General features: G+C 51.8%; 1 protein-coding gene across 29 annotated transcripts in view; it reads right to left on the reverse strand.

The window, feature by feature from the left end:
• The window catches only part of DYSF (dysferlin), a 222,709-nt gene that overhangs the window by 155,225 nt on the left and 45,113 nt on the right, over positions 1-22,371 (reverse strand). For 12 of the 29 annotated variants that reach the window (XM_060168892.1, XM_060168903.1, XM_060168896.1 and 9 more), the window contains exons 4-11: positions 20,529-20,634; positions 12,797-12,911; positions 10,881-11,537; positions 8,974-9,102; positions 8,520-8,582; positions 7,781-7,831; positions 5,682-5,712; positions 4,954-5,069 (exon numbers count right to left, since the gene is read on the reverse strand). In XM_060168892.1, coding sequence (XP_060024875.1) covers positions 4,954-5,069; positions 5,682-5,712; positions 7,781-7,831; positions 8,520-8,582; positions 8,974-9,102; positions 10,881-11,537; positions 12,797-12,911; positions 20,529-20,634 — 1,268 coding nt within the window. The remainder of the gene's footprint in view (positions 1-4,953; positions 5,070-5,681; positions 5,713-7,780; positions 7,832-8,519; positions 8,583-8,973; positions 9,103-10,880; positions 11,538-12,796; positions 12,912-20,528; positions 20,635-22,371) is intronic. The other 17 variants (XM_060168906.1, XM_060168916.1, XM_060168912.1 and 14 more) reach the window with 2 other exon arrangements.

A 22,371-nucleotide genomic window follows, 5' to 3' on the forward strand; every position in this document is an offset into this window, starting at 1 on the left:
AGGGGTCACATTGTCTGGTGTGGCCACAGTACGGAGTCCATGGAAGTATGTCCTGGCAAGTGGCACTGCAAAATCAGCCTGAGGCCAAATGTTCATGGCCTTGAATGTCATGCTAAGGATCCTGGACTTCATCCTGTAAGTAACTGGGAGGGCGGGTGGGTCTCCGGCAGTTTTTTAAGAGGAGATTCACATGATTGTATCTGAGTTTAAAGAAGATGGTTTTGGTGGTAATGTGGGGTTAACTGGAGTTACAGCAGCTGAACCTACATCTTCATTCACACAGAGGCCCAGGTAAGATATGACGGGAGCCTGACCTTGAACTCTGGTCTTGGGATGAGAGAGAGGAGAGGCATGCACTGAGGTTGTCATGCCAACAAGACTGGCCAACTGTGTGCGTGTGGACTGACAGATGTGGGACTGAAGGATGAGGAAAGACGCTCTGGCCTGGGGAACTAAGTGTATGATGAGTGCCATTTCCCAAGATGTCACCTAACACAGGATGGGAATCAGGTATGAGGAGTGGGCAGCGAATGATACTGGGTTTCTATATGTGAAGTTAAAGGGGCCTAAGGGACATGTTCACGTGCTTTGGTACAGGCAACTGAAACTGAGCGTCTGGAGCTCTGAAGATGCAGGCTGGAGATGAGCGACTTAGGAGCCTCAGGTAGACGGAGACAGGCTCCTCCATAGACAGATAGATGCACTGCAAAATCAGACTGAGGCCAGATGCTCATGGGCCTTGAATGTCACGTCAAAGGCACAGCAAAGATGCAGGCAGCAGAATTTTATCAAGCCACTGAATTTGAAGGATCCATTCCAAAAAAAAAAAAAAGGAAAAGAATGAGGGGAGTCATGGATGCCGAGGGAGAAGAGAGTTTCAAATAAGACGTGAGCTCCAGAATCAAACGCTGTGGAGCAACAGAGCGGATTAATGAGAGAAGAGCTCCTGGGGCTTTGCGACGGATGACCCTTAGGCCAGTGGGTCAGGGAAGGAGGCAGTGGGAAGCACGCTGAAGGGGTGAAGGAGTGAGCAGCTGGCAAAGGACTGGAGAAGAGGGACACAGGGTACTCTCAAGAACTTGATGACCTTGGTGATGGCTGAAAGGAAGAGGAAAGCAGCTTGGAGGGGAGGGGTGGGGAGAAATGGTCAAGGCAAGGGTGTTTTGAGATTGGGAAATCTGGAGTCCGACACAGACCAGAGGGCAGGAGCCAGAGAAGGGACAGGAAGAACAAGACGGGGGTGGTATGGAGGACATGAGCACATGCAAAGGAGACGGGGAGTGGGGAAGGGAGGGAAGATGAAGGAAGATGGGGGGTGCGCTGATGACCCAGGGAGCTTCAAGCACTCACATCACTCCCACTGTGCGGCTCTGTCTCTCTACGGGGGACCGAGGCTGGAGCTTAAGACCAGGAGGTTGTTTTGTTTTGTTTTGTTTTAGTTTTTTTGGCTGTGCCACGTGGCTTGGAGGATCTCAGTTTCCCTGAGCAGGGATCGAACCTGTGCCCTCGGCAGTGAAAGCGCAGAGTCCCAACCACTGGACCGCCAGGGAATTCCTGACGAGAATTTTGGAAACAGCCACTGTGGAGGATGGGATAAGGAGTAAACCTCACCCAAGTAAAGGAAGACATTGACAGCAACTCCAGGTGACTTTTGCTCCCAAAGCTGACCAAGGAGTGGTGCGGACAGCATGTCGTGGGGAGGGTGGGGGCCACGAGGTGTGGCAGCAGAGCCCAGAAGCTAGCGAGCACAGAGTGAGAGTGCGGATCGGGGATGGGGGCCAGGCTTCAGGAGGGAGTCGATGGGCTGGGAAACTGAGAGGGGTCAGCGCTGTAACCTCAGTGAGGAAGATCTGCCATTCACTGAGGGTGAGGGAGGGAAAGAGGCAGGAAGAAACTGGTGAGGAGAGCAATTTCCAAGCTCAGGGTCTGAAAGGAAGTAAGATCAGACGATGGCTCATCAGCAAGGACACGTCAGACCTCAGAACAATGGCAAAGATGGGAATCTGCCAGCAAGGACCCTCCTGCACCAGCTCTGCCTGTGCCAGGGGTAGGTAACAGCCCAGAAGACCAGGGGAAATAACCAGTGAGGCAGGCTTCAGAGAAGAAGGCAATCTACAAGCGATAAATGCCAGAGAGGGTGTGGAGAAAAGGGAACCCTCCTATACTGCTGGTGGGAATGTAAATTGGTGCAGGCACTATGGAGAACAGTACGGAGGTTCCTTAAAAAACTACAAATAGAACTACTATATGATCCAGCAATCCCACTCCTGGGCATATATCCAGAGAAAACCATAATTCGAAAGGATACATGCACCCCAATGTTCATTGCAGCACTATTTACAATAGCCAGGACGTGGAAGCAACCTAAATGTCCATCAACAGAGGAATGGATAAAGAAGATGTGGTACATATATACAATGGAATATTACTCAGCCATAAAAAAGAATGAAATAATGCCATCTGCAGCAACATGGATGGACTTAGAGATTGTTATACTGAGTGAAGTAAGTCAGACAGAGAAGGACAAATATATGATACCGCCTATATGTGAAATCTTAAAAAATGGTACAAATGAACCTATTTACAAAACAGAAATAGAGTCACAGATGTAGAAAACAAACTTAGGTTACCAAGGGGGGGGGGTGTATAAATTGGGAGATTGGGTTTGACATATACACACTGCTATATATAACATAGATAACTAATAAGAACCCACTGTATAGCACAGGGAACTCTACTCAATACTCTGTAATGACCTATGCAGGAATAGAATCTAAAAAAGAGTAGATATATGTATATTTATAAGTGATTCACTTTGCTGCACAGCAGAAACTAACACAACATTGAAAGCCACAAAGAGCTGAAGCAGAGAACAGGGGCTTCCCTCTGAGTTAGTCTCAAGAAAAGTGGTTTCATCCAGGAAAAACAAGGGTCTGATCAATGGGAAGAAGAGGAAAGAGTGTCTTAGGAAAGGGTAATAGATTCAGAGAGTCCACGTAGAAGGAAAAGGAGGAGGAAAGCACAATGTCTGCCTGGGCTACAGAGGGACACGGGATGAGAGATCAGGGGAGGTGCCCTTGGGTGGGGCTGGTCCACCTGAGCTCCACTGGCCCCTGCACGGCACCCGGGGTTCTCCTTCCCCTAACCCTTTGCACAGCGGCTTCTTGAGCTCTCGTCAGCAGCCAGATCCTCGTCCTTAAGAGCCTCATGGAACTTGCCCTCCGCCTCCATGATCACACGCGGCTTTCCCTGGGGATTCCACCTCCCCAGCCCTCCTGGAGACCCGCCTTCCCCACTCCTGCCTCTCCCACTCCTCCTGGCTCACCCTGCCTTGATGATCTCAGTATCTGACTCAACGTTTGCGTGTTTGATTTCCGATTCTCCCATGAGATAATCAACATCCACGTGGACAAGTCATTCACCAACACAGTCCCTTGTCCTCCACCAGCAGCATCTTTTTTTTTTTTTTTTTTTTTTGCAGTACGCGGGCCTCTCACTGTTGTGGCCTCTCCCGTTGCGGAGCACAGGCTCCGGACGCGCAGGCTCAGCAGCCATGGCTCACGGGCCCAGCCGCTCTGCGGCATGTGGGATCTTCCCGGACCGGGTCTCAAACCCGTGTCCCCTGCATCAGCAGGCGGACCCTCAACCACTGCGCCACCAGGGAAGCCCCAACCAGCAGCATCTTAATCCCCCTCCCCTGCAGCTGCTAGAGGGATGGCCATATCTCAAGCCTCCAGCCACTAAGAACCAATCCTCTAGGAAGACCTTGACCTTGAGACCCTTCTCTAAAGACAGACTTCAACCTATCCACCTCCTCCAACCCCCCTCACACCAAGTGAGGCACCCAACACAGAGCTTGGCACACAGCAGGCACTCTGTAAATGTGTGTTCCCTAGCCCTTCCCTCTTCTTTGTCCTCCTCATCAGCTCTATGCCCAGTCCTCTTGCATCTGCCCTGCCAGGCTCATCAGCTACCTCAGTCCTGTGCCTCCACCACACCTGCCTTGTCCACACCTGACAGCACCTCCATCTTACCCCTCTCCTGCTTCCAGGCCACTGAGTATTATGAGGTCACTCTCCCATAAAGCCTCCAGCCCAGAGTGTCTACTCAGACACTGTCTTGTGGTGTGCGTGCATACATACACACACACACACACACACACACACACACACACACACACACAACGGAATATTACTCAGCCACCAAAAAGAATGAAATAATGCCATTTGCAGCAACATGGATGGACCCAGAGATTATCATACTAAGTGAAGTAAGTCAGACCAAAGAAGATGAATGTCATATGATACCGCTTATATATGGAATATAAAAGAAAATGATACAAATGAACTCATTTACAAAACAGAAATAGACTCACAGACCCAGAAAACAAACTTACAGTTACCAATATAAATGAATAAATAAATAAACAAAATTTTTTAAATTTTTTTAAATAAAAAAAGAAATCCTTCTGTCTGTATCTAATTAACCCCTTGTCCCTCAACAACTGTTCCAAACCTTCTCTCCTCTCCCCAGACATACAGAGATGCTGATACTTCCCCAACTCTGAAAGCCTTTCTCATTCTTACCACCTCCAACTTATAATTTTACTCACTGACCATAAAGATGACAATGATATATTCTTAGGTGATAAAATTCAGACTACAATACATTACAGAGTAAGTGATCTCACTTTTGCACCAAAAAAAAAAAGAAAAATATACATGTATACCCTTCTGGGAGAATATGCAAGAAGGTATTAATGACGGTTCTCTCTGATGGGTAGAATTATGAGTGATTCAATTTTTATTTATGCTTTTCCACATGTTCTACATTTCTCATAATTGCCATGTATTCTTTTAAATCAGAAAAACTAAAGTTGTTTTTTTGTTTCTTCATTTGGTGCCTCCAAGGCCAGGCGGAGGTGCTGTGAGGGGGACGAGGAAATGTACTCACGGGGGCTTCGTCTCCAGGCCCCAGCACACAAAGGCTCACTTTCAGGTAGCCTCTGGCCCCAGCAGAGAAATCATCCAGGTCCGAAAGCAGCAGCCACTTCCTGAGATAAGCATGTCCTAAGAGAGACAACACCCTTGGTGATCCCAGAACTGGAAGGACACAAGTCTGCAACCACCTCTGGGAGCCCCAGGCGGACTCCATTGGATGAGATGAAGGACTCATCTACCCAGACATGGGGGAAGGACTCAAATTCTAGAATAAAATGTACCTTGAGTGTTTATTTGGGTGCAAGTGAGAAATGTTAACAGAAACCCCTATCAGAGGCTGCCAAAGCCAGACCCCCAGCCATTTTCCTCCCCTTCAGGAAGTGACCAGACCACAGCAGAGACCAGGGTGTAGAGAAATCCTAGACTTGGGATCCAAATGACCCGTCCTGTCTGGAGGCACCCCAGTCCCCAGCAACCCGTGCTTGGGCCTTCCAGATTTAGCCCTCCAGCTGGGCCAGCTGAGACCCACGTGAGGGTTCAATCTTCCCGGGGGCCTGTTTCACCCAGAAGATGAAAGCCTGTCCTCTCTTCATTCCTGCAGCCTCACCTCCAAGATCAAACCCCATCTCTAAATTCTAAAATCTCCTAGAAGGAAAGATGAGTATCCCAAATGGGTGCTCCCATGCAGCCTCCAGAACCCAAATGCAAGGACCTGCCCAAGGGGAGGAGAGGGTGACTCACGGGGCTCTCGGTAGATGCTGCCCACGTCCATCTGAAATCAAACGGAAGGAGGCACACGTCACACTCTTGTCCTCAGGGTGTTAAATAAAGTATGATGCATGATACCAACCCATTAAAAATCCTGTTCTGAAGAACATTTGGAGACATGGGGAAATGTTCATCTTCTGATATCACATGGAAAGAAAGCGGAATACATTTTGATGGAAGTTTGGTAAAGTATATCTACGCATAGAAAAGACAGAGCAAAGGAAACACACCGAACAGTAACTGTACTACCTCTGGGTGGTAGATTTGGGTGATTTTTATTTTATTTTTATTCTTTCCTATATTTTATAATTTTCCATTTAAAAAATCACAGATTAGTCAGATGTTGATGGTAGGAGAGGTTATGCATGTGTTAGGGGAGGGGGTATGTGGGAACTGTACTTTCCACTCAGTCTTGCTATGAACCTAAAATTGCTCTCAAAAACTACAAAGTTTATGGGCTTCCCTGGTGGCGCAGTGGTTGAGAGTCCACCTGCCGATGCAGGGGACACGGGTTCGTGCCCCGGTCTGGGAAGATCCCACATGCCGCGGAGCGGCTGGTCCCGTGAGCCATGGCCACTGAGCCTGCGCGTCCGGAGCCTGTGCTCTGCAACGGGAGAGGCCACGACAGTGAGAGGCCCTTGTACTGAAAAAAAAAAAACTACAAAGTTTTTTAAAATCATGGATTACTTTTATAATTAGAAAAAAGAATACTTTTTTAACCTAACCCTTGGGTTCTTATAACAAGATTAAAGACTCAAAACGTAAGATCCTGTAACATAAGTGTTACAGAATGACTCCAGCACAAGCCCATTCTTTTAAAGAAACTGCTTCTCCAGAAACACAGACTCCGTTTTCTATCTTGTGACTACTTCTTGGAGAAGGGGCCACATTTTATTTGGATAGCAAGAGGAGGGTCAAATAAACCTGTGCCTTTTCTTTCCATGTGATAAATGCTTATGGATTCAAAATGAGAAAATCAATAAAATGACATTAAAACACCATTCGTGAAGGTCTCCATTACTAGTTGCCTTTACACTATGTAATCTGTTAAAACCATCCTATGCCATTGGTTCAAGGTCCTCTGCAGTGGACTGTTCACTTCTGCACGTCTGGGACAAATGAGGGGGCAGGCTCCCCCGCTCCCTCCACTGCGCCCCACCCCACTCCACCCCATCCCCATGGACTCCACATCTGGACCCCATTCCCAACCCAGGTGAGCCCAGGGCACAGAGCGCTGGCGTCACGCTGGCCCGAGATTGTCAGAATTACGAGGAGGGCTGCCTAAACTCAGGTCCCACGCTGTCTTTCCAAGATGTAAGGACAAATGCGAATTTTAAAAAGAAGCTGAATCCTCCCTGTTGGAAACAAGGGGAGAGATTTCCCTCTCCTCTCTTTTTGTCAGAACATTTTCATTAGAAAACTTAATGTAAGTACTTTCTCCATCTCTTTGAAATGTTACCTTTTTAGAAACCAAATAAGCCTTTCATCAGCTTTATGATTCAGGAGTGCCTTTCTCCAGGCTCTTCCATCTCTGGGAAAGGGAAGGGCCTACCTTAACCGAATTGTAAATCTACCCCCATCATAAAAATGTGAGCTTGCTTTCTGTCTTTTCTTGTGGATAGAGTCAATTAGCAAACACAGATGGTCACCCCAATTACTAGGTAGATTTAGGATGAACTATGTGTGACTGAGGGTACTATCCAGGCTGCTAACTCGAGCACTAGTTATTGTTTAGTTATTATTTATCTTGAGAACATATACGGAAAGGGTGTGTCTGCTTGGCTCTATACAAGATTACTTTCTGTCTTTGCAACCTCTTAGCGGATGGCCCGTGATAGCATCATACTCTGGTTTAATGCTTATCCAATAACAAAAGTGGTTTCTTTCTCTACCTTTGTGGAGAGGATTTCTGGGTTAGGAGAAGATCTTGTTTTGTTTTTTCATTACATTTTCCCCAACACAGACCAAGACAGACAGGATCTCTGGAGCACCAACCCTGCCCGTCATCCACAGAGCTTCCATTAACATGGATAAACAAGAACTGATTGCTTTCAAAGAAAATAAACCATTACCCGGAACTCCCCAATGAGAGCATCTGTCCGGAGGGAACAGGAGTCCACCACCTGGAAGGAAAGACAAATTCAGACTCTCATTCACTAGCAAAGGTTGACCCAGACAGGAACCAACCGAACGGCTCTTCCCTCCCAAAAAATAACAGCCCACACTCCAATAGCACTTGCTCTATCCCAGAGATTGTTCCAAGCAATGTTTAACCCTCACAAGAACCCCATGAGTAGGTACTATTATTATCCCCATTCTACAGATGAAGAAATAGAGGCACAGAGAGATCATTTGTACAGAATCACACAACCCCTACACGGTATAGGCAGGACCAGAATCCAGACACTTTGGCTTCAGAGCCCACACTTTTAACTGCTAAACTACACTGCCTTTCAAAGGAAAGGGGGAAAAAAAGAGCTGAGGTCCAGAGAAAGAAAATCTTGTCAGAAGCAGGCATATAGACAAACAAAACAAGATGAAAATCAGAGATCCACTGCAAGAATTAGTTCAGGACCCTGGCCTAAGGCACCTGACCCTGAACAGCGGGGACTCCGCACTCGGCTGCCGCTTGCATCTGAGCTCAGAAGGCAACCCTGTGAGCACGGGGGCTAGGCTGTGAGCTGCTCGCCGTCATCCAGGCTCGGGTGGGGGGTGGGTGCCTCACCCACACACACTCACACTCACACACACTCACACGTACTCACACATGCACGCTGAGCCCACAGAGGGCCTTCGGGGGCTGCCACGTACCGTGATAAAGATGGGTTCGTCGAACAGCTCCGCGGGAGAGTCAAACACATTGAAGAAAAGAGTCTGTTGATTCAGGGTGAAAGGCGGACAGATGAAGGCCCGCCGAGCCCGGGCAAGAGGGGACAGCCACCGCCCAGCCTCCAGGTCTGGTCCACACAACAAGTGGGCAGTGGGCTCAGCCCAGCACCGAGCTCTGGGGATTCGACCTCACAGAGGTTGTCACCTCAGGGACAGGGTGGGTGGCCGGCCCCACGGGATGATGGGGATGTGAAGCAGGGGGAATCCAAGGCAGGAGTAAGAGCGGGAACCCTCTCTCCAGTTCCTCAGATAACCTACTCAGGAACTGACACAGCTCTCCACCCAGCGCTAGCGCCATATGCAAAAACTGAATGAACTGCCAGGCATCTGCTCTGTGCTCCCACCAAAGTCCTAGCTCTGACCCAGGGTCTCCCACCTCGTTGAAGAGGGGGCTATTTCCCTTGTGGATCCGCGTCCGCTTGGTCTGCCCAGCTGCGGTGACCTTGACCACAGGCTTGATGTTCACTCCCGGCAGCTGGCGTCCCTCGATCACCTGGACCCTGATCTGAAAGCCAGGAGGGGGCATGAGCAAGAAAAGGGAGAAGTCATCAGGCACCCACCCCCTGCCCGAGAGAGTCAGGAATCTCAGGGACCACCCTCACAGCTGGCCTCTTGGGACGGGTATTAAAAAGGCATTAGGAAGAACACTGTAAGAACAATATCTTCCCACCAAGGTCCCTTGCATCTATAAAATCCCATGGTTCCACGTAAGAGCTGCCGGGCTCCCCCAAGCAAGCTGCCAGCGGTAAATCCCAGGGCGGAGCTGAGGATCCCACCTCCGTTCAGTTCATGCGTGGCCCCACCTCAGACCCCTTGAAGCCAATGTTTCTGTGTGGCTTGAATATTCCTCACTGACAATGCCCTCAGAGGTCAAAGTTACATAGTGATGTAACCCCACTTTATTCTTATGTAGTATAAGGTGCAAGACAGAATGTCTGACATTCTGAGAAATGAACTTTCAGTAAATGAAGGTTTCAAGAACATCTGTGCTTCCAAATTTAAGCAAAATATTTAAAAATAATACATTTTACAGTATTAAAACTTTCATGAAAAAAGACGATGTTTACTGGTTCTAATTTCTAATCAGCAGTTATTTCTTTATTAATCAACTCTTTTTTAAAAATAAGATACTACAGAATATACTATCAATGGCAATGGGAAGGGGGTGAGTGATTTTCATTCTCTTCACTGTACAGTATTTTCCAAATTTTCTACCCCAAAAAATGTATTAATTTTCTAAGGAGAAAAACAATAACATGTCTTGTGAATAATAATAAAAATAAGTTAGAATTTTGTCTCTCAGGCAAACATGGTTATAACTAGAACTTTTGCTGAAATTACCACAATTTAGAACTGAAGCATATTTTTACAATTTGTTTCATTTAGTAAATAAATATTTAAGCTTCCTGTTTTTAACTTTAATAGTAGTCCTGAATAGTTAAATATCACTAAATGCAATTACATCAAAATGGAAAACTCTGTAGAAAAGAAAAAGAATAAGCAAAGGACCCAAATTAAAAGGCAAATTAGGGACTTCCCTGGGGGTCCAGTGGTTAAGACTCTGCACTTCCACTGCAAGGAACCCAGGTTCGACCCCTGGTCAGGGAACTAAGATCCCACATGCCACAGTCAAAAAATAAATAAATAAAAAGAAAAATTTAAAAAGAAAGAAAGGCAAATTAAATGGGATAGATTTTTGGATAAAAAAATGTCAAAGGGTTAATATTCATAGTTCTATTCTGTGAAAAACTTGAACAAACTCAAATTGCACATGACCTTCAGAAAAATCATGGCTATAAATAGGGGAAATGGATAGAGGGAGAAAAAAAGATAGGCAGAGCTTCTCAGACTTGGGGATCTTGTTCAAGTGCAGATTCTGATTCAGTGGGTCTGGGATAGGCCCAAGATCCCGCCTTTCTAACACGCTTCCAGGTGACACCCAGGCTGCTCGTCCACGGACCACACTTTGAACAGCACAGCACCAGCTGGCTAGGGCAACTCTGGCTGGGGAAACAGATAACAGTGTAGTGATGCTGACTCTGCAGTGACCCTTTTTCTTCCTTTTTTTTTTTTTTTTTTTTTTTTAAGAGCAAAACCATGGGCTGGGCAGAGGCTTTTTCTAGAGGCCCCAAGCCATGGCCCCCCTATCTAGCATTTGCCCAGGACCCAGGGGAACCAGACTCCCACCTAGGAGAGCCCTTAGGACCTTCCCCACGGCTGGACAGACAAGTTTTGCGCTGGCATCAGCGGCTGCTGCGGGCTGAAGGAGGAGACTGCAGTCACCTGGAAGTCCTGCGATTTGTCCGACAGCGGCTTTCTGGGTGCGGGCGTGCTTCTCTTCCTTCTTCCCCCGGGGTGGTAGGGGGGAGGATGGGAAGGTGGCTTCTTTGGGGTGATGGGGGCCCCTGGGCCCGGAGCCCCGCTCTGGTCCAAGAATGGCTCGGCCTCGTCTCCCGTGAGCCCCTGGTCCTCAGTATCCTCCTCTCCTCCTGTGTCTGGAGGAGAGGGTGCTGATGAGGCTGGGTTCCTCCAGCCCCTGGGGGGATCCTCCATCAGGGACCCCGATGGAGGACCCAACGGCTCAGCACCCAAATCCCCTTCCCCTCTCTTTCCCCACCACTCAGCCAGGATGGATGAGGGAGAAGAAGAGGAGCTTCCAACAGCTGACACTTGAGGGTGGTCAGTCCAGTGAGTCGACAGGAGGAGACAGAATGGCCCCAGCCCTCCCCACCTCGTCCTGCGGGATGAGCCCTTCTGGCCACCTCGTCCCACTCTGGGGAGCTGACGATGGCAGCAAGCGAGCCGGTTACAGGTGGTAGGATCGGGACAGCCCGGCCCGCGTCTCACCCGTGGGGGCCAGCCACTTCTTTCCAGAGTATCTTGTGTCCACGGTGCTGTCACTGAGCAGGGACCAAGTCTCAGCCCGGCTCTGTCCCCCACCTGGCACACGGGCAGGGCACAGCCCCAGAAGGGGAGGAGGGAGCTGGTGAGGGAAGCCAAGCTAGCCCCCGCCCCAACCCTGCTCTCCCCGCCTGCCCTGGCCTGGCACAAAACTCCGAAACAGGCGCCGTATCTGTCCATCTGTCCCTCTCACCACCTTCTGGGAAGGACTGGGAACTGGCCACCGCTAGGAGCCTTCCCCGAGCGGCTGGAGCCCAACTCTGTCAGATTCACCTCAAAAGTGGCCCCTGAACGTTCAGGGCCCTCAGCCTCCCCACCCTCGGTCACCAGGAGCACCCCCTGCTTCCCCCCTCAACCCCAGTCCAGAAGGATCTCCCCACCTCCGAGCTCAGACAGTGCCCAGTCCAACAAGAGGGGCCCTGCCCTGCCTGCCTCACCAGGAGCCCTACACGGGCCGCAGGACAGGCTCGGGGCACACCTGAGACGGGCTGCCGGGTGTCGTGCTGCGTTTGCTTCTAGCTCCCTTCACCATGAGAGAATCTTTCCCACGGGCAAGACCCCACCTGGCCCACCTATGTGGTTTCCTGTTCACCCCAGCAGGCTGGACTGTCACACCCAGGCCCAGCACCGGGCAAGCCAGCCACCCTGGGCTGGGTCCTCACTTCACAAGGCCAGGAGAGGTAAATAAAGAGAACTGAGGCAACCTCGAGACTTAGACAATTCAGTCTCCTCACTTCACAAATAATAAACTGTAGGACCAGAGAGGGAGTGACTGGCCCAAAGTCACACAGCTACTTGGTGTCAAAGGCAAGACTGGAACTCAGGTCCCCTGACTTCAGCCCAGGGCTCTTTCAGGGAAAATCCAGCTCTTTGGTCACGTGTCATTGCTAAAGGCCTACGGAGTGTCAGGGCAGGGAGGCATCCAGCTCTGGGGAGTGGGTGGGGCCTCAGGCATCACCTAGGATGGACCCCACCTCAGCACAGGCCTACCTCTAAAACTCCCACCCCTCTGGAGCTGCAGAGGGCAGTGTGCCCAGCCCTGGCACAGTTCCCTTCCTGAACAGCTGGTGCTGGGAAGGGATCCTCACACTAATCCTAGCGGCACCTAGGGGAGCCCGCCTCCTGCCCCTTGGTTTTGCAAGACAGAAGTCAGCTCTCAAGACTCCCCACCCACCCGGCCTCCCTTCTCCAGGCCTGGGCAGCCCCCAGTATGAGGAAGACACCCTCTTCTCAGACTCGGGTGCCATTGCTAGGCTTCTCCCCACAGGGCCCCGCCAGGGTGAGCGTGGGTTTCTCACCAGCCACCATATCCATGTCAGGCAGAGTTGGGGAGGGTTCCAGAGGCGTCGAAGGTGGGAACGTGGGTATGGTTCCAGGGAGAGGCGTGTAGGACACCTGCAGGACCAGTGAGGCCTGGAAGAGATGGGGGAGAGAGGGCAGCAGGTTAGTGTGTTGGCCTCTGACCACCGCCCTCCAGCATCCTTCCTGTTCCTTTCGTCCCTCTACCAAAAATGGAGTCTGTGGCCCCATCAGCATAGTCAGGTGGTTAAGAGCATTGAATCTGGAGTCAATTCCACCACTCAGAAGTTGTGTGACTTTGGCAAGATCTCCGTTTCCTTGTCTGTAAATGGGGGTAGTGATAGCAAGAGCACTTTCTGCATAGGGTCAAATGAGGATTAAATTAGTTAATGGAATGCCTAGTAAGCTTCTATAAATGAATCAGTGATCGAACCTCACCTGCAGGATTTTTCAACTCTCAGCATAGGCCCATGTTATGGAAAAAGGCCCCTTGGCCACTCTGCTCAGCCAGGGGTCCTCCCTTGTCTCTCTACCGACAGCTCGGCCTTGCTCTGCTCTGCTCAGGCCCCAGCTAGCACTGAGAGGGTCTCAGGGTGCTGCTCAACTTTCTGAGCCCTCTTCCCTCCCAGAAGCACCCCTGTCCCCCATCTCACCCCCAGATGCTCCAGCTTTGACCAGTGAGAGGAGAGTGACCTATCACGCCACTCACACGGACAGGGGAAGGCTGCCTTGTGCTCCCACCCCACCCGAGCCTACCAGGAGACCGGCACCCTTCAAAGGGGCACCCGGACCTGAAGAAAAGGTACAGCCATGGCGCTTTCTACTCTTACTGCTCCCAGGCCATGGAGGCCTGGCCAAGCCTTCCCTGATACAACAGGTCCAACAGATGTCCTGGGGCAGCCTTTTAATCGATCAAAGTAATAAAAACTCCAAAGTAAGAAAGTTTGGAAATTACAAAAGCCTTAAAGAAAAATGTAAAAGAAAAGAAATTACCATAATTCCACCACTATTCACACTTTGATATAATTCTCTCCAGTCTCTTAAATGAAAAATGTACAGCTCTGCTGTACAGCAAATGCTTGTCTTTTACTTAATATTAGATAGCAAGCATTTCCCCAAGTTTTGATAAACCCTTATAAACATAACTGTTAATGATGCATCTTCTGAGCGACTCAGCGTAATTCACTAGACATCTATCTCTGCTGAGTAATATTAGGGATGTCCGGAAACTCCTGGAGCGATTCCTGGTCCTGAGATGGAAGGAGCTCAAGGTCCTGAATGTACCCAGCTCTGCAGCTTGAACCCTTCAGGTTGGAGCCTGGGCGTGGGCAGCCGGGCTAAGGGAGGGCAGGGTCGGGGCAGGTGTGTGTGTGTGTGTGTGTGTGTAATGGGCGGGTGCTCAGAACACCGAGGAAGGAGGCTGGAGCCAGCTCCCCATCCCAGGAGACCTAGGAGGAGGCCCGGGAAGTCAATGAGACCATTTAAGTCCCAGATCCAAGGCATTGCCCTAACAGCAATGCAGGTTCCTGAACCACCGCCAGGTGTCGCCACTTGAGCAGCCAGCGCGCCCCCCACCCTAAGCTCTAGTAACGCGGACAACAGCCTCTCGAGAAGGCGGCCCCAGATACCCAGACCCGCTCACAACCACGCCCATCTCCCTGAGACTCCAGGTCTGAGGTGGGCCTGGGAAGCTGTATTTTCCTTCACTTCATCAAAAGGCAATTTGGGCTCTTCGGAGCAGTAACTAATTCCGGGGTTAGGCCAGGGAATGTAGAAGATGACCCTGGAACACCTTTTTGTGCCAGAAAACAAGGAAGTACTCAGAAAATGATAAAAAAAAAGTCAAGAGGACAAAGAAGCCTGCTTTCAAGGGTTCCCACAGGCCAAATCTGGTACAACTTGAACGTGAAAATAAATAATGACGGGAACGGACTAAACCATTGAATAAAATAGGAATACGTGAATCTATATAGAAATAAATGAATAAATACAACAGGAGGACACTTTTCCTTACGGTGGAACGCCAGATGATTAACGCAGAAAACAATTAATAATTGATTTAAGATATCACCATTTAGCAACCATCAAAACGATATCCAACCAAGAAATATCAATGGGTGTCAAACCTGCTGGGTAAAAACTGGATATGGAGCAAAGTATTTACAGAGTCACAAAATACCTCTCCCCCCCCCCATCCTTACTCATTAGAAAAGGGAATGGATTCGTGACTGGTGGAGAAACCTAGCAACCACAGGAATCTCACCCAGCAGAGACAAATAAAGCCCCGTAACACTTGGAGGCTGAGGTCCTCTGACCCTGGGACCAGATTCCTTTGAAGAACACCACTTCCTGTTTCTTGGGGCTCACCTTGTCCAGCCCCCGTCCCTCACCACCTGGGGCTTCCGGTACATCATCTCTGTGCTCTGTGCAGAAGTGGAGCCCTGGCAGTGTAACTGCTCCATGCCGTGGCTTGGGTGCCATTAGCGTGGAGGCTCAGGAAGGAACGGCATCCCCCGAATCCCAAGACCACCCAGGTAACCCCTGCCCCCACCCCACCCCACCCCACCTCACCCCCGGAGTTTCCTGAGCATCAGGTCCCTCCACACTGAGAGCCCCCCCCAACCTCCTGAAGGCTTGGCAACATGCCAGTGGCTCCAGGCCTGTGAACAGACCTCCAAGACAGAGCCAGCTCCACCTTTTACATGGCCATCAAGAAACAACAGGAACATCCCTGGCAGCTTCTGAGGATCCGAAACCCAGGATCTAGAACAGATCTCGCCAGCAGGGGGCAGGCTCCAGGGTCCACTGCTTCAGGACCAAAGCTGGTTAATACTGGAGGCCTCTAGCTCTACTGAGATCTAAAGGAAAGGGGGCATGTCTGTGGGCCCCACTCAGAGTCAGGACCACTCCCATCCTTACTGGGACATCATATCTCATAGCGTGTCCCCTTCTCCAGACATAACCAGAGCTGAGATTTTCTTTCTGTGGGATGTATGTGAGCTCCATCTCTCCTAGACCATGACTTTGGCCCACAGCCCTCAGTAGGACCCTCTTTAAGGCCCTCCACATCAAGGTGCTCTATCCGACAGCCCTGTCCCTCAGGTCCTCAGCCCCAGCACCACCATGCATACATCCTGTCACAAGGCCACTGCCAGTCAGTCATGTGTCCATCAAAGCATGCTGCCCTGGAGCAGATAACCTCGGTCACCCATGTTGCCATTCTGTCAACAGTATCACAGAATTCTGCAAGGTCCTGTGTGGCCCCCAGGCTAAGAGGGCCCAGGAAACCAGGACACCAGGACAGGCAGAGACAGAGGACAACCCCATCAGATCCTCCTACAGGTTATAGGGCCAAGCTCCCAGGTCCTTCGCCCACCCTGCCATGCTCAGCCCCGTTGCTTGCTGCCTCCTTCCTGGGCCACCGCGCTCCAACACTGAGCTTAGCAGGACCAAACCCTGGACCAGCCCACCCACATTGCCCCCAACGCACTTCATGTGCCCGGGTCTTATTTACCTTGCCCTCAGGCGACACCCAGCAGCCGGCAGAGGGTAAGATGTGGCCCTGAGCTGAGGCAGGGGCTGTCGGCAGCATCTTCAGACCACCTGAAGGAAACTCAGGGGTTCACCTGAAGGAAACTCAGGGGTTCACCAGAGCACTGTGTCTGCTCACCTCGGTGTCTGCTCCCAATACACAGGACTCTCCTGCCTCCCTGACCCACCCCGCCAGTGGGTTTCACGTGTTTTGTCACCCAGCGGGTTTCCCCTCCTGACCCAACTCTGGCATTTAAGGCTGAGGAGATTCCGACATGGTTTTCGCGGTGTATCAGCCACACCCTCATCAGCACGCTGCTCTCAAACTACATTTGTGAGCATGTTGCCTCTTTCCTCCATGTGTGTCCAGCACCCTCGTGGGCCTGGAGGCTCCCCCAGGACGGGGGTAGTGTTTTCCCCTTCGGGCTAGAGGCATCTAGATAATTCTGGCATCTTCTCATGGCACACAGCCCAGCACGCCACATCTGAAGGGACTTGGGTGAGAATACCGAGCGACAGGCAGGTGGAGCCCACGGGCCAGCGTGCAGCAGGCCCCTCCTCTCCTCTCAGTCCCTCTGGGGTTTTCTAAGGATCCCACAAGCCCTGACTTCACTCCCCTCCCACCATCAGCAGGTTCCCTTGGCCCTCTGAGGTCATCCGAGCTACAACCAACAGGGGGTGCCTGGCAAGCTCTGTCCATCGGACTCAGCCCAGAAATCGGCCTCAGTAAATGGCCAGTGAGAATGCACAGCCGCTGGCAGGGCTCTCTGTCCCTTCTGAGCAAATCCCCAGCTCTCTGTGCTCCCAACTGCCGTGCAACCAGCCCCAGGCCCCGGGTGGGGAGCCCCAGTTCAGAGGGCCTTGGGAGCTGCCTGGGGCTGCAGTGTGACTCAGCACAATCACAGGGGCTAGAAGACGGTCTTGGACCCTCTCCACAGGCCAGAGCTACCTCCTGGGCTGCAGGGAAGGAGGCCCCATGCTATATTGTGATTTGTAAGACATATATATTTGGTCACTGAGATGAGCAAAATATATTTTTCATAGATATTTCGTCTTTGTCCACATTTCCTGGCTCACGGCTTCCAAAACTCTTGGAATTTCTTAAGTGCCAAGAGTGACAAAGGTGGTCTCTTGTTATGTTAATGGAGTGACCTTTGGACCCCACCTAAGGATGGGGCTGGTTGCCAGGAGGACCAACTGTGTGAACAGAGGGTTGTAACTTCAGTCCCACCCCCAACCTCCAGGGATGGAAGAGGGGCTGGAGGTTGAATCAGTCACTGATGGTCAACGATTTAATCAATCATGCTTAAGTCACGAAGCCTCCATAAAAACCCTAAAGGCTGTGTTTCAGAGAGCTTCTGTGTTGGAGAACATGTGGAAACTGGAGAGAGTTGTGCTCCCAGAGAGGGCATGGAAGCTCTGTGCCTCTTCCCCATACCTTGCCTGGGTGTCTCTTCTGTCTGGCTATTCCTGAGTTATACCCTTTTATAATAAACTGGTACAGTGGCACAGTGCTTAAGAATCCACCTGCCAGGGGCTTCCCTGGTGGCGCAGTGGTTGAGAGTCCGCCTGCCGATGCAGGGGACGCGGGTTCGTGCCCTCGTCCGGGAAGATCCCACATGCCGCGGAGCGGCTGGGCCTGTGAGCCATGGCCGCTGAACCTGTGTGTTCGGAGCCTGTGCTCTACAAGGGGAGAGGCCACAACAGTGAGAGGCCCGCATACAGCCAAAAAAAAAAAAAAAAAAAAAAGAATCCACCTGCCAATGCAGGGGACACGGGTTCGAGCCCTGGTCCGAGAGGATCCCACATGCCGCAGAGCAGCTAAGCCTGTGCGCCACAACTACTGAGCCTGTGCTCTACAGCCCGTGAGCCACAACTACTGAAGCCTGCGTGCCTAGAGCCCGTGCTCTGCAACGGGAGAGGCCACCGCAATGAGAAGCCCGCACACTGCAACCAAGAGTAGCCCCCGCTCGCCGCTACTAGAGAAAGCCCGCATGCAGCAACGAAGACCCAACGCAGCCAAAAATAAATAAATTTTTAAAAATAAATAAACTGGCAATCTAGTAAGTAAAATGTTTCTCTGAGTTCTGTGAGCCACTCTAGCAAATTCATTGAACCTGTGGAGGAGGTTCTGGGAACCTCTGATTTATAGCCAGTTGGTCAGAAGCACAGGTAACAGCCTGGGCTTGCGACTGGTATCTGAAGGGGGGTGGGGGGCAGGACTGAGCATTTAACCTGTAGGATCTGATGCTACGGCCAGGTAGATAGTGTCAGGATTGAGTTGAATCGCAGCCACCCAGCTGGTGTCTGGAGTATTGCTGGTGGGTGTGGAGAAGCTTCCACGCACACCTTGGAGGCGGGTCCAGGAACCTAATTTACCCCAGCTCCCGGAGCCTGTGCTCAGCTGCCACCCATCACCTTGTGGCTCTCACAGCCCCTTCCTGGAGACATGGTGTGTGACAGAGTGGCAAGGTCTGCAGACAGCCGGGGGTCCCAGCCCAGGGAGGAGAAGGCAGCCAGCTCCCAGCGGGTGCACGGGAAGTGCAGACAGAGCGTGGGAACACAGAGCGAGAGAGGAGAGGTGCGGCATCTAGGGAGTCACAGCCAGGCTTGGCCCCACGGTCAGGTGTCTCAGGGGCTGGGTGGGCCTTTGAGCTTGGAGGGGAGCAGGTGCGGGAGGCCTGGCAGGAAACACCAGCGTCGCAGATGCAGAGAGGGCGAGAGCGAGGAGATGACTGAGTGGCCCAGCCAGGAAGCGAGAAACCCCGGTTGGAGGCACTGGGGGCCCGACCCTCAGCAAAGTAGGCAGCGCTGTCCCTGAGACGCCGTGGAGAAGCACCAAGCAGATCCCCTGACTCAAAATACCTCCTTCCCCAGCTGCCTCGATGCCTGCCACTCCGCATTCGTGCTCTCCGTCTCAGAGGAGCCAGCTCTGGCCCACTTCACGATCCCTAGGAGGGTAGCTCAGCAGTCCCGGAGCCCTTCCTGACTACAGGAAGCATTAGCAGACTGAAGGGCTCCAAGGGAGGACAAAAGCGACTCAAGAGGTGATGGAGACAGGCTCAGCGAACCCTGCACTGAACCAGAATGTTCTACCAGTGAGCACTGTCTGAGAAAGGGATGAATTCTCTGGGAAGTGGCATTTCCCCACCAAGGAAGCATCCCAGCCATCGCTGGCCTAAGGCACCTTAGGAGAAAATTCCAGCATCAGAAGGGCAGTGAACCAGGGGTCCATTCAAGTCCCTTCCACGACTGAGAGCTTAGGAGATGTGCCCCCGATTCGTGTCCCAGGCTGGACGCCGATTCACTGTGTGACTTCAGTCATTCACTCTCTTTCTCCAGCTCCCAGCTCCCAGCAGTGGTTCCATTCAGAGCTCTGCCCAGACCGGCCACTTCCTGACTCACCAAGCCAGCCAAGAGCCCCCAACCTCACACACACACACACGCACACACACGCACATGCACACACTCCACCGGGCAAGGTAGCCACACTCTGTCTGACAGACTCCCCAGGGCCCCGCTGGGAGGAAGTACTTCCAGACTGTTAGTCCCCGCAGTGCATCCTGGGAGGTGGGGCTGACCCAGAGGGAAGGTCAGGAATTCTACTGACCATGAAGAAAGAACCCCGCAGGGTATATTTAGCTCACTAAAAATAACGGGAGGCCAGAGATGAGGGCTGGGAATTGTCTGGGAGGACTGGGAGAGCACTGGGAAGGCTGGTGGAGGAGCAGGAAGGGCCATGGAGGAAGGGAAGGGGGTCTGACAGGTCCTGGTGGGCAGGCGAGGGGGGTGTCTGTTCCCCTTCCCTTGTGATCTGTGACCCAGATGACTCAGATATTCCGGATCTGGAGAAGGGGCTTGGACGGTGAGGAAGGGCTACCAGGCAGATGGAGGCTCCGTAACCAAGGCTGCCCAGAAGCTTGGGAAGACATCGGGTTTCCAGTGAAAAACCAAGCCCGGGAGGTGACCCAGGGGCAGGCTGCTGTGCGGCAAGGCTGACTGGAGCCCTGCAGGTGGGGCCAGGTCCCTCCTCTTCCCCTCCCATCCCTGCCACCCCTGAGCCCCTCCCGGGCACACCGAGCTCCAGCCAGGGCGGGCCGGGCCTGGTTGCTGGGGGCTGGACTCTGACACCCCACTGGGGTCAGGAGGGCAAAGCCTCAGACAGAAACCGGCCAGATGCAGAGGCCGGTGGACACTTACCCCTGTGGGCTGCTTCTTGCTGTCCAGCAGCGGGGCATTGAAGCTGGCAGACAGACTGGGGGTGGCAAGGACCTCCCGGAGTGGGACGTTGGCCTCCCCCAGGAACCTGAGAGGAGAGAAAAGTAGACTGTAGAAGAGCAGCCTAATGCGCCCAGCTCCTCCCCCGCATGCCCTTCACCACCGCCACCTCACGGATGCCCCCACAGACCAACTGATCTGCCTAGAATGCCTGGGACCCCTCAAGGCTCCCCCAGCAGCCCTGCCCCCAGCTACCCCGTCACCATCCCTGGAAGACCAGGCCCCTCTCCCTGCACGAGAAGGACAAGAGACACTTCCCCCAAGGTCAACTTTGACCCCTTCTGCCCCGCCCCCACCCAGAGGCCCAGCCCTGCCACCCCATCTGCCTGGGCTGTTTTGCCCATCAGACCTGAACAGTGCACCAGAGCAGCATCTCCTGAAAGCAGGGGCAGTTTCGCCGCCACTGCCTCTGCATTCTCCTCTGCCCCAGCAGCTCTCCTGACCCACAGCTACACAGACCATCTATGCTGGTTTCCCAGAGCTCAGCCAGCAACGATGATAAATGAAAAACACACAGACCTTCCTATCTTCAGGGACAGGGAGAAAGGAAAACTGGGGCAGGGGAGGCATGCCCCACTCCCAAGAGACTATCACCCCACACACACCTGAGGCCGCATCTCTGACTGAGGGGAAGAGGCCCATAGCTGGATGAGCTCTTAGGAAAGAGAAGGTCACCACCTGATGTTCAGTGAAGGTACCCTTCAAAGAGTGCCAAGGAGAAAGGTTGTGTCCCTAAGCTAAAAAGTGAGCAAACTGCATCCTGCAGCAGCAGCAGGAAACCAGGGCAGCGAGTGGCCTGTGTCAACCAGAACAGTTGCCCAGTGCCTACATCGGACTTGGGTGTGCCTCCTGCACGTTACTGTCAGGACACAAACAACGACCAGCCACAGGCGTACTCTCATCATTTGCTTGTTGATTTTTTGTTTTTCCGATGATAAATAGCACACCTATTATCTGGGACCTTCCTTTTTCTGGTCTCTATAACAACTGATTTGAACATGAGTTTTTATTACTGATGAAATAAAACTTCCATCTTGACCTAATGGGCTGACTATTAAAACTGGCTGCTCACAATGAGGTACCACTTCACGTCCATTACTACTATCAGAAAACAGAAAACAACAAATGCTCACGAGGATGTTGAGAAATTGAAGCCCTTGCACACCATTGGTTGGAATGGAAAACAGCATGGCGGTTCCTCAAAAAAATTAAATATAGAATGACCAGGACTTCCCTGGTGGTACAGTGGTTAAGAATCTGCCTGCCAATGCAGGGGACATGGGTTCAATCCCTGGTCCGGGAAGATCCCACATGCTGCGGAGCAACTAAGCCCGCGAGCCACAGCTACTGAGCCCACATGCCGCAACTCCTGAGCCCACATGCTGCAACTACTGAAGCCCGTGCCTAGAGCCTGTGCACCGCAACGAAGAGTAGCCCCCACTCGCCACAACTAGAGAAAGCCCACGTGCAGCAACAAAGACCCAACACGGCCAAAAATAAATAAAATTAAAAAAAAAAACACTACAGGGCTTCCCTGGTGGCGCAGTGGTTGAGTACGCCTGCCGATGCAGGGGACACGGGTTCGTGCCCCAGTCCAGGAAGATCCCACATGCCGCGGAGCAGCTGGGCCCGTGAGCCATGGCCACTGAGCCTGCGCGTCCGCAACAGGAGAGGCCCATGTACCACAAAAAAAAAAAAAAAAAAACTACAAAGCTTTTAATAAATAAATATAGAATTACCATATGATTTGGCAATTCCACTTCTG

The sequence above is a fragment of the Lagenorhynchus albirostris genome, chromosome 13 (assembly GCF_949774975.1).
Source record: "Lagenorhynchus albirostris chromosome 13, mLagAlb1.1, whole genome shotgun sequence".
Taxonomy (NCBI): Eukaryota; Metazoa; Chordata; class Mammalia; order Artiodactyla; family Delphinidae; genus Lagenorhynchus; species Lagenorhynchus albirostris.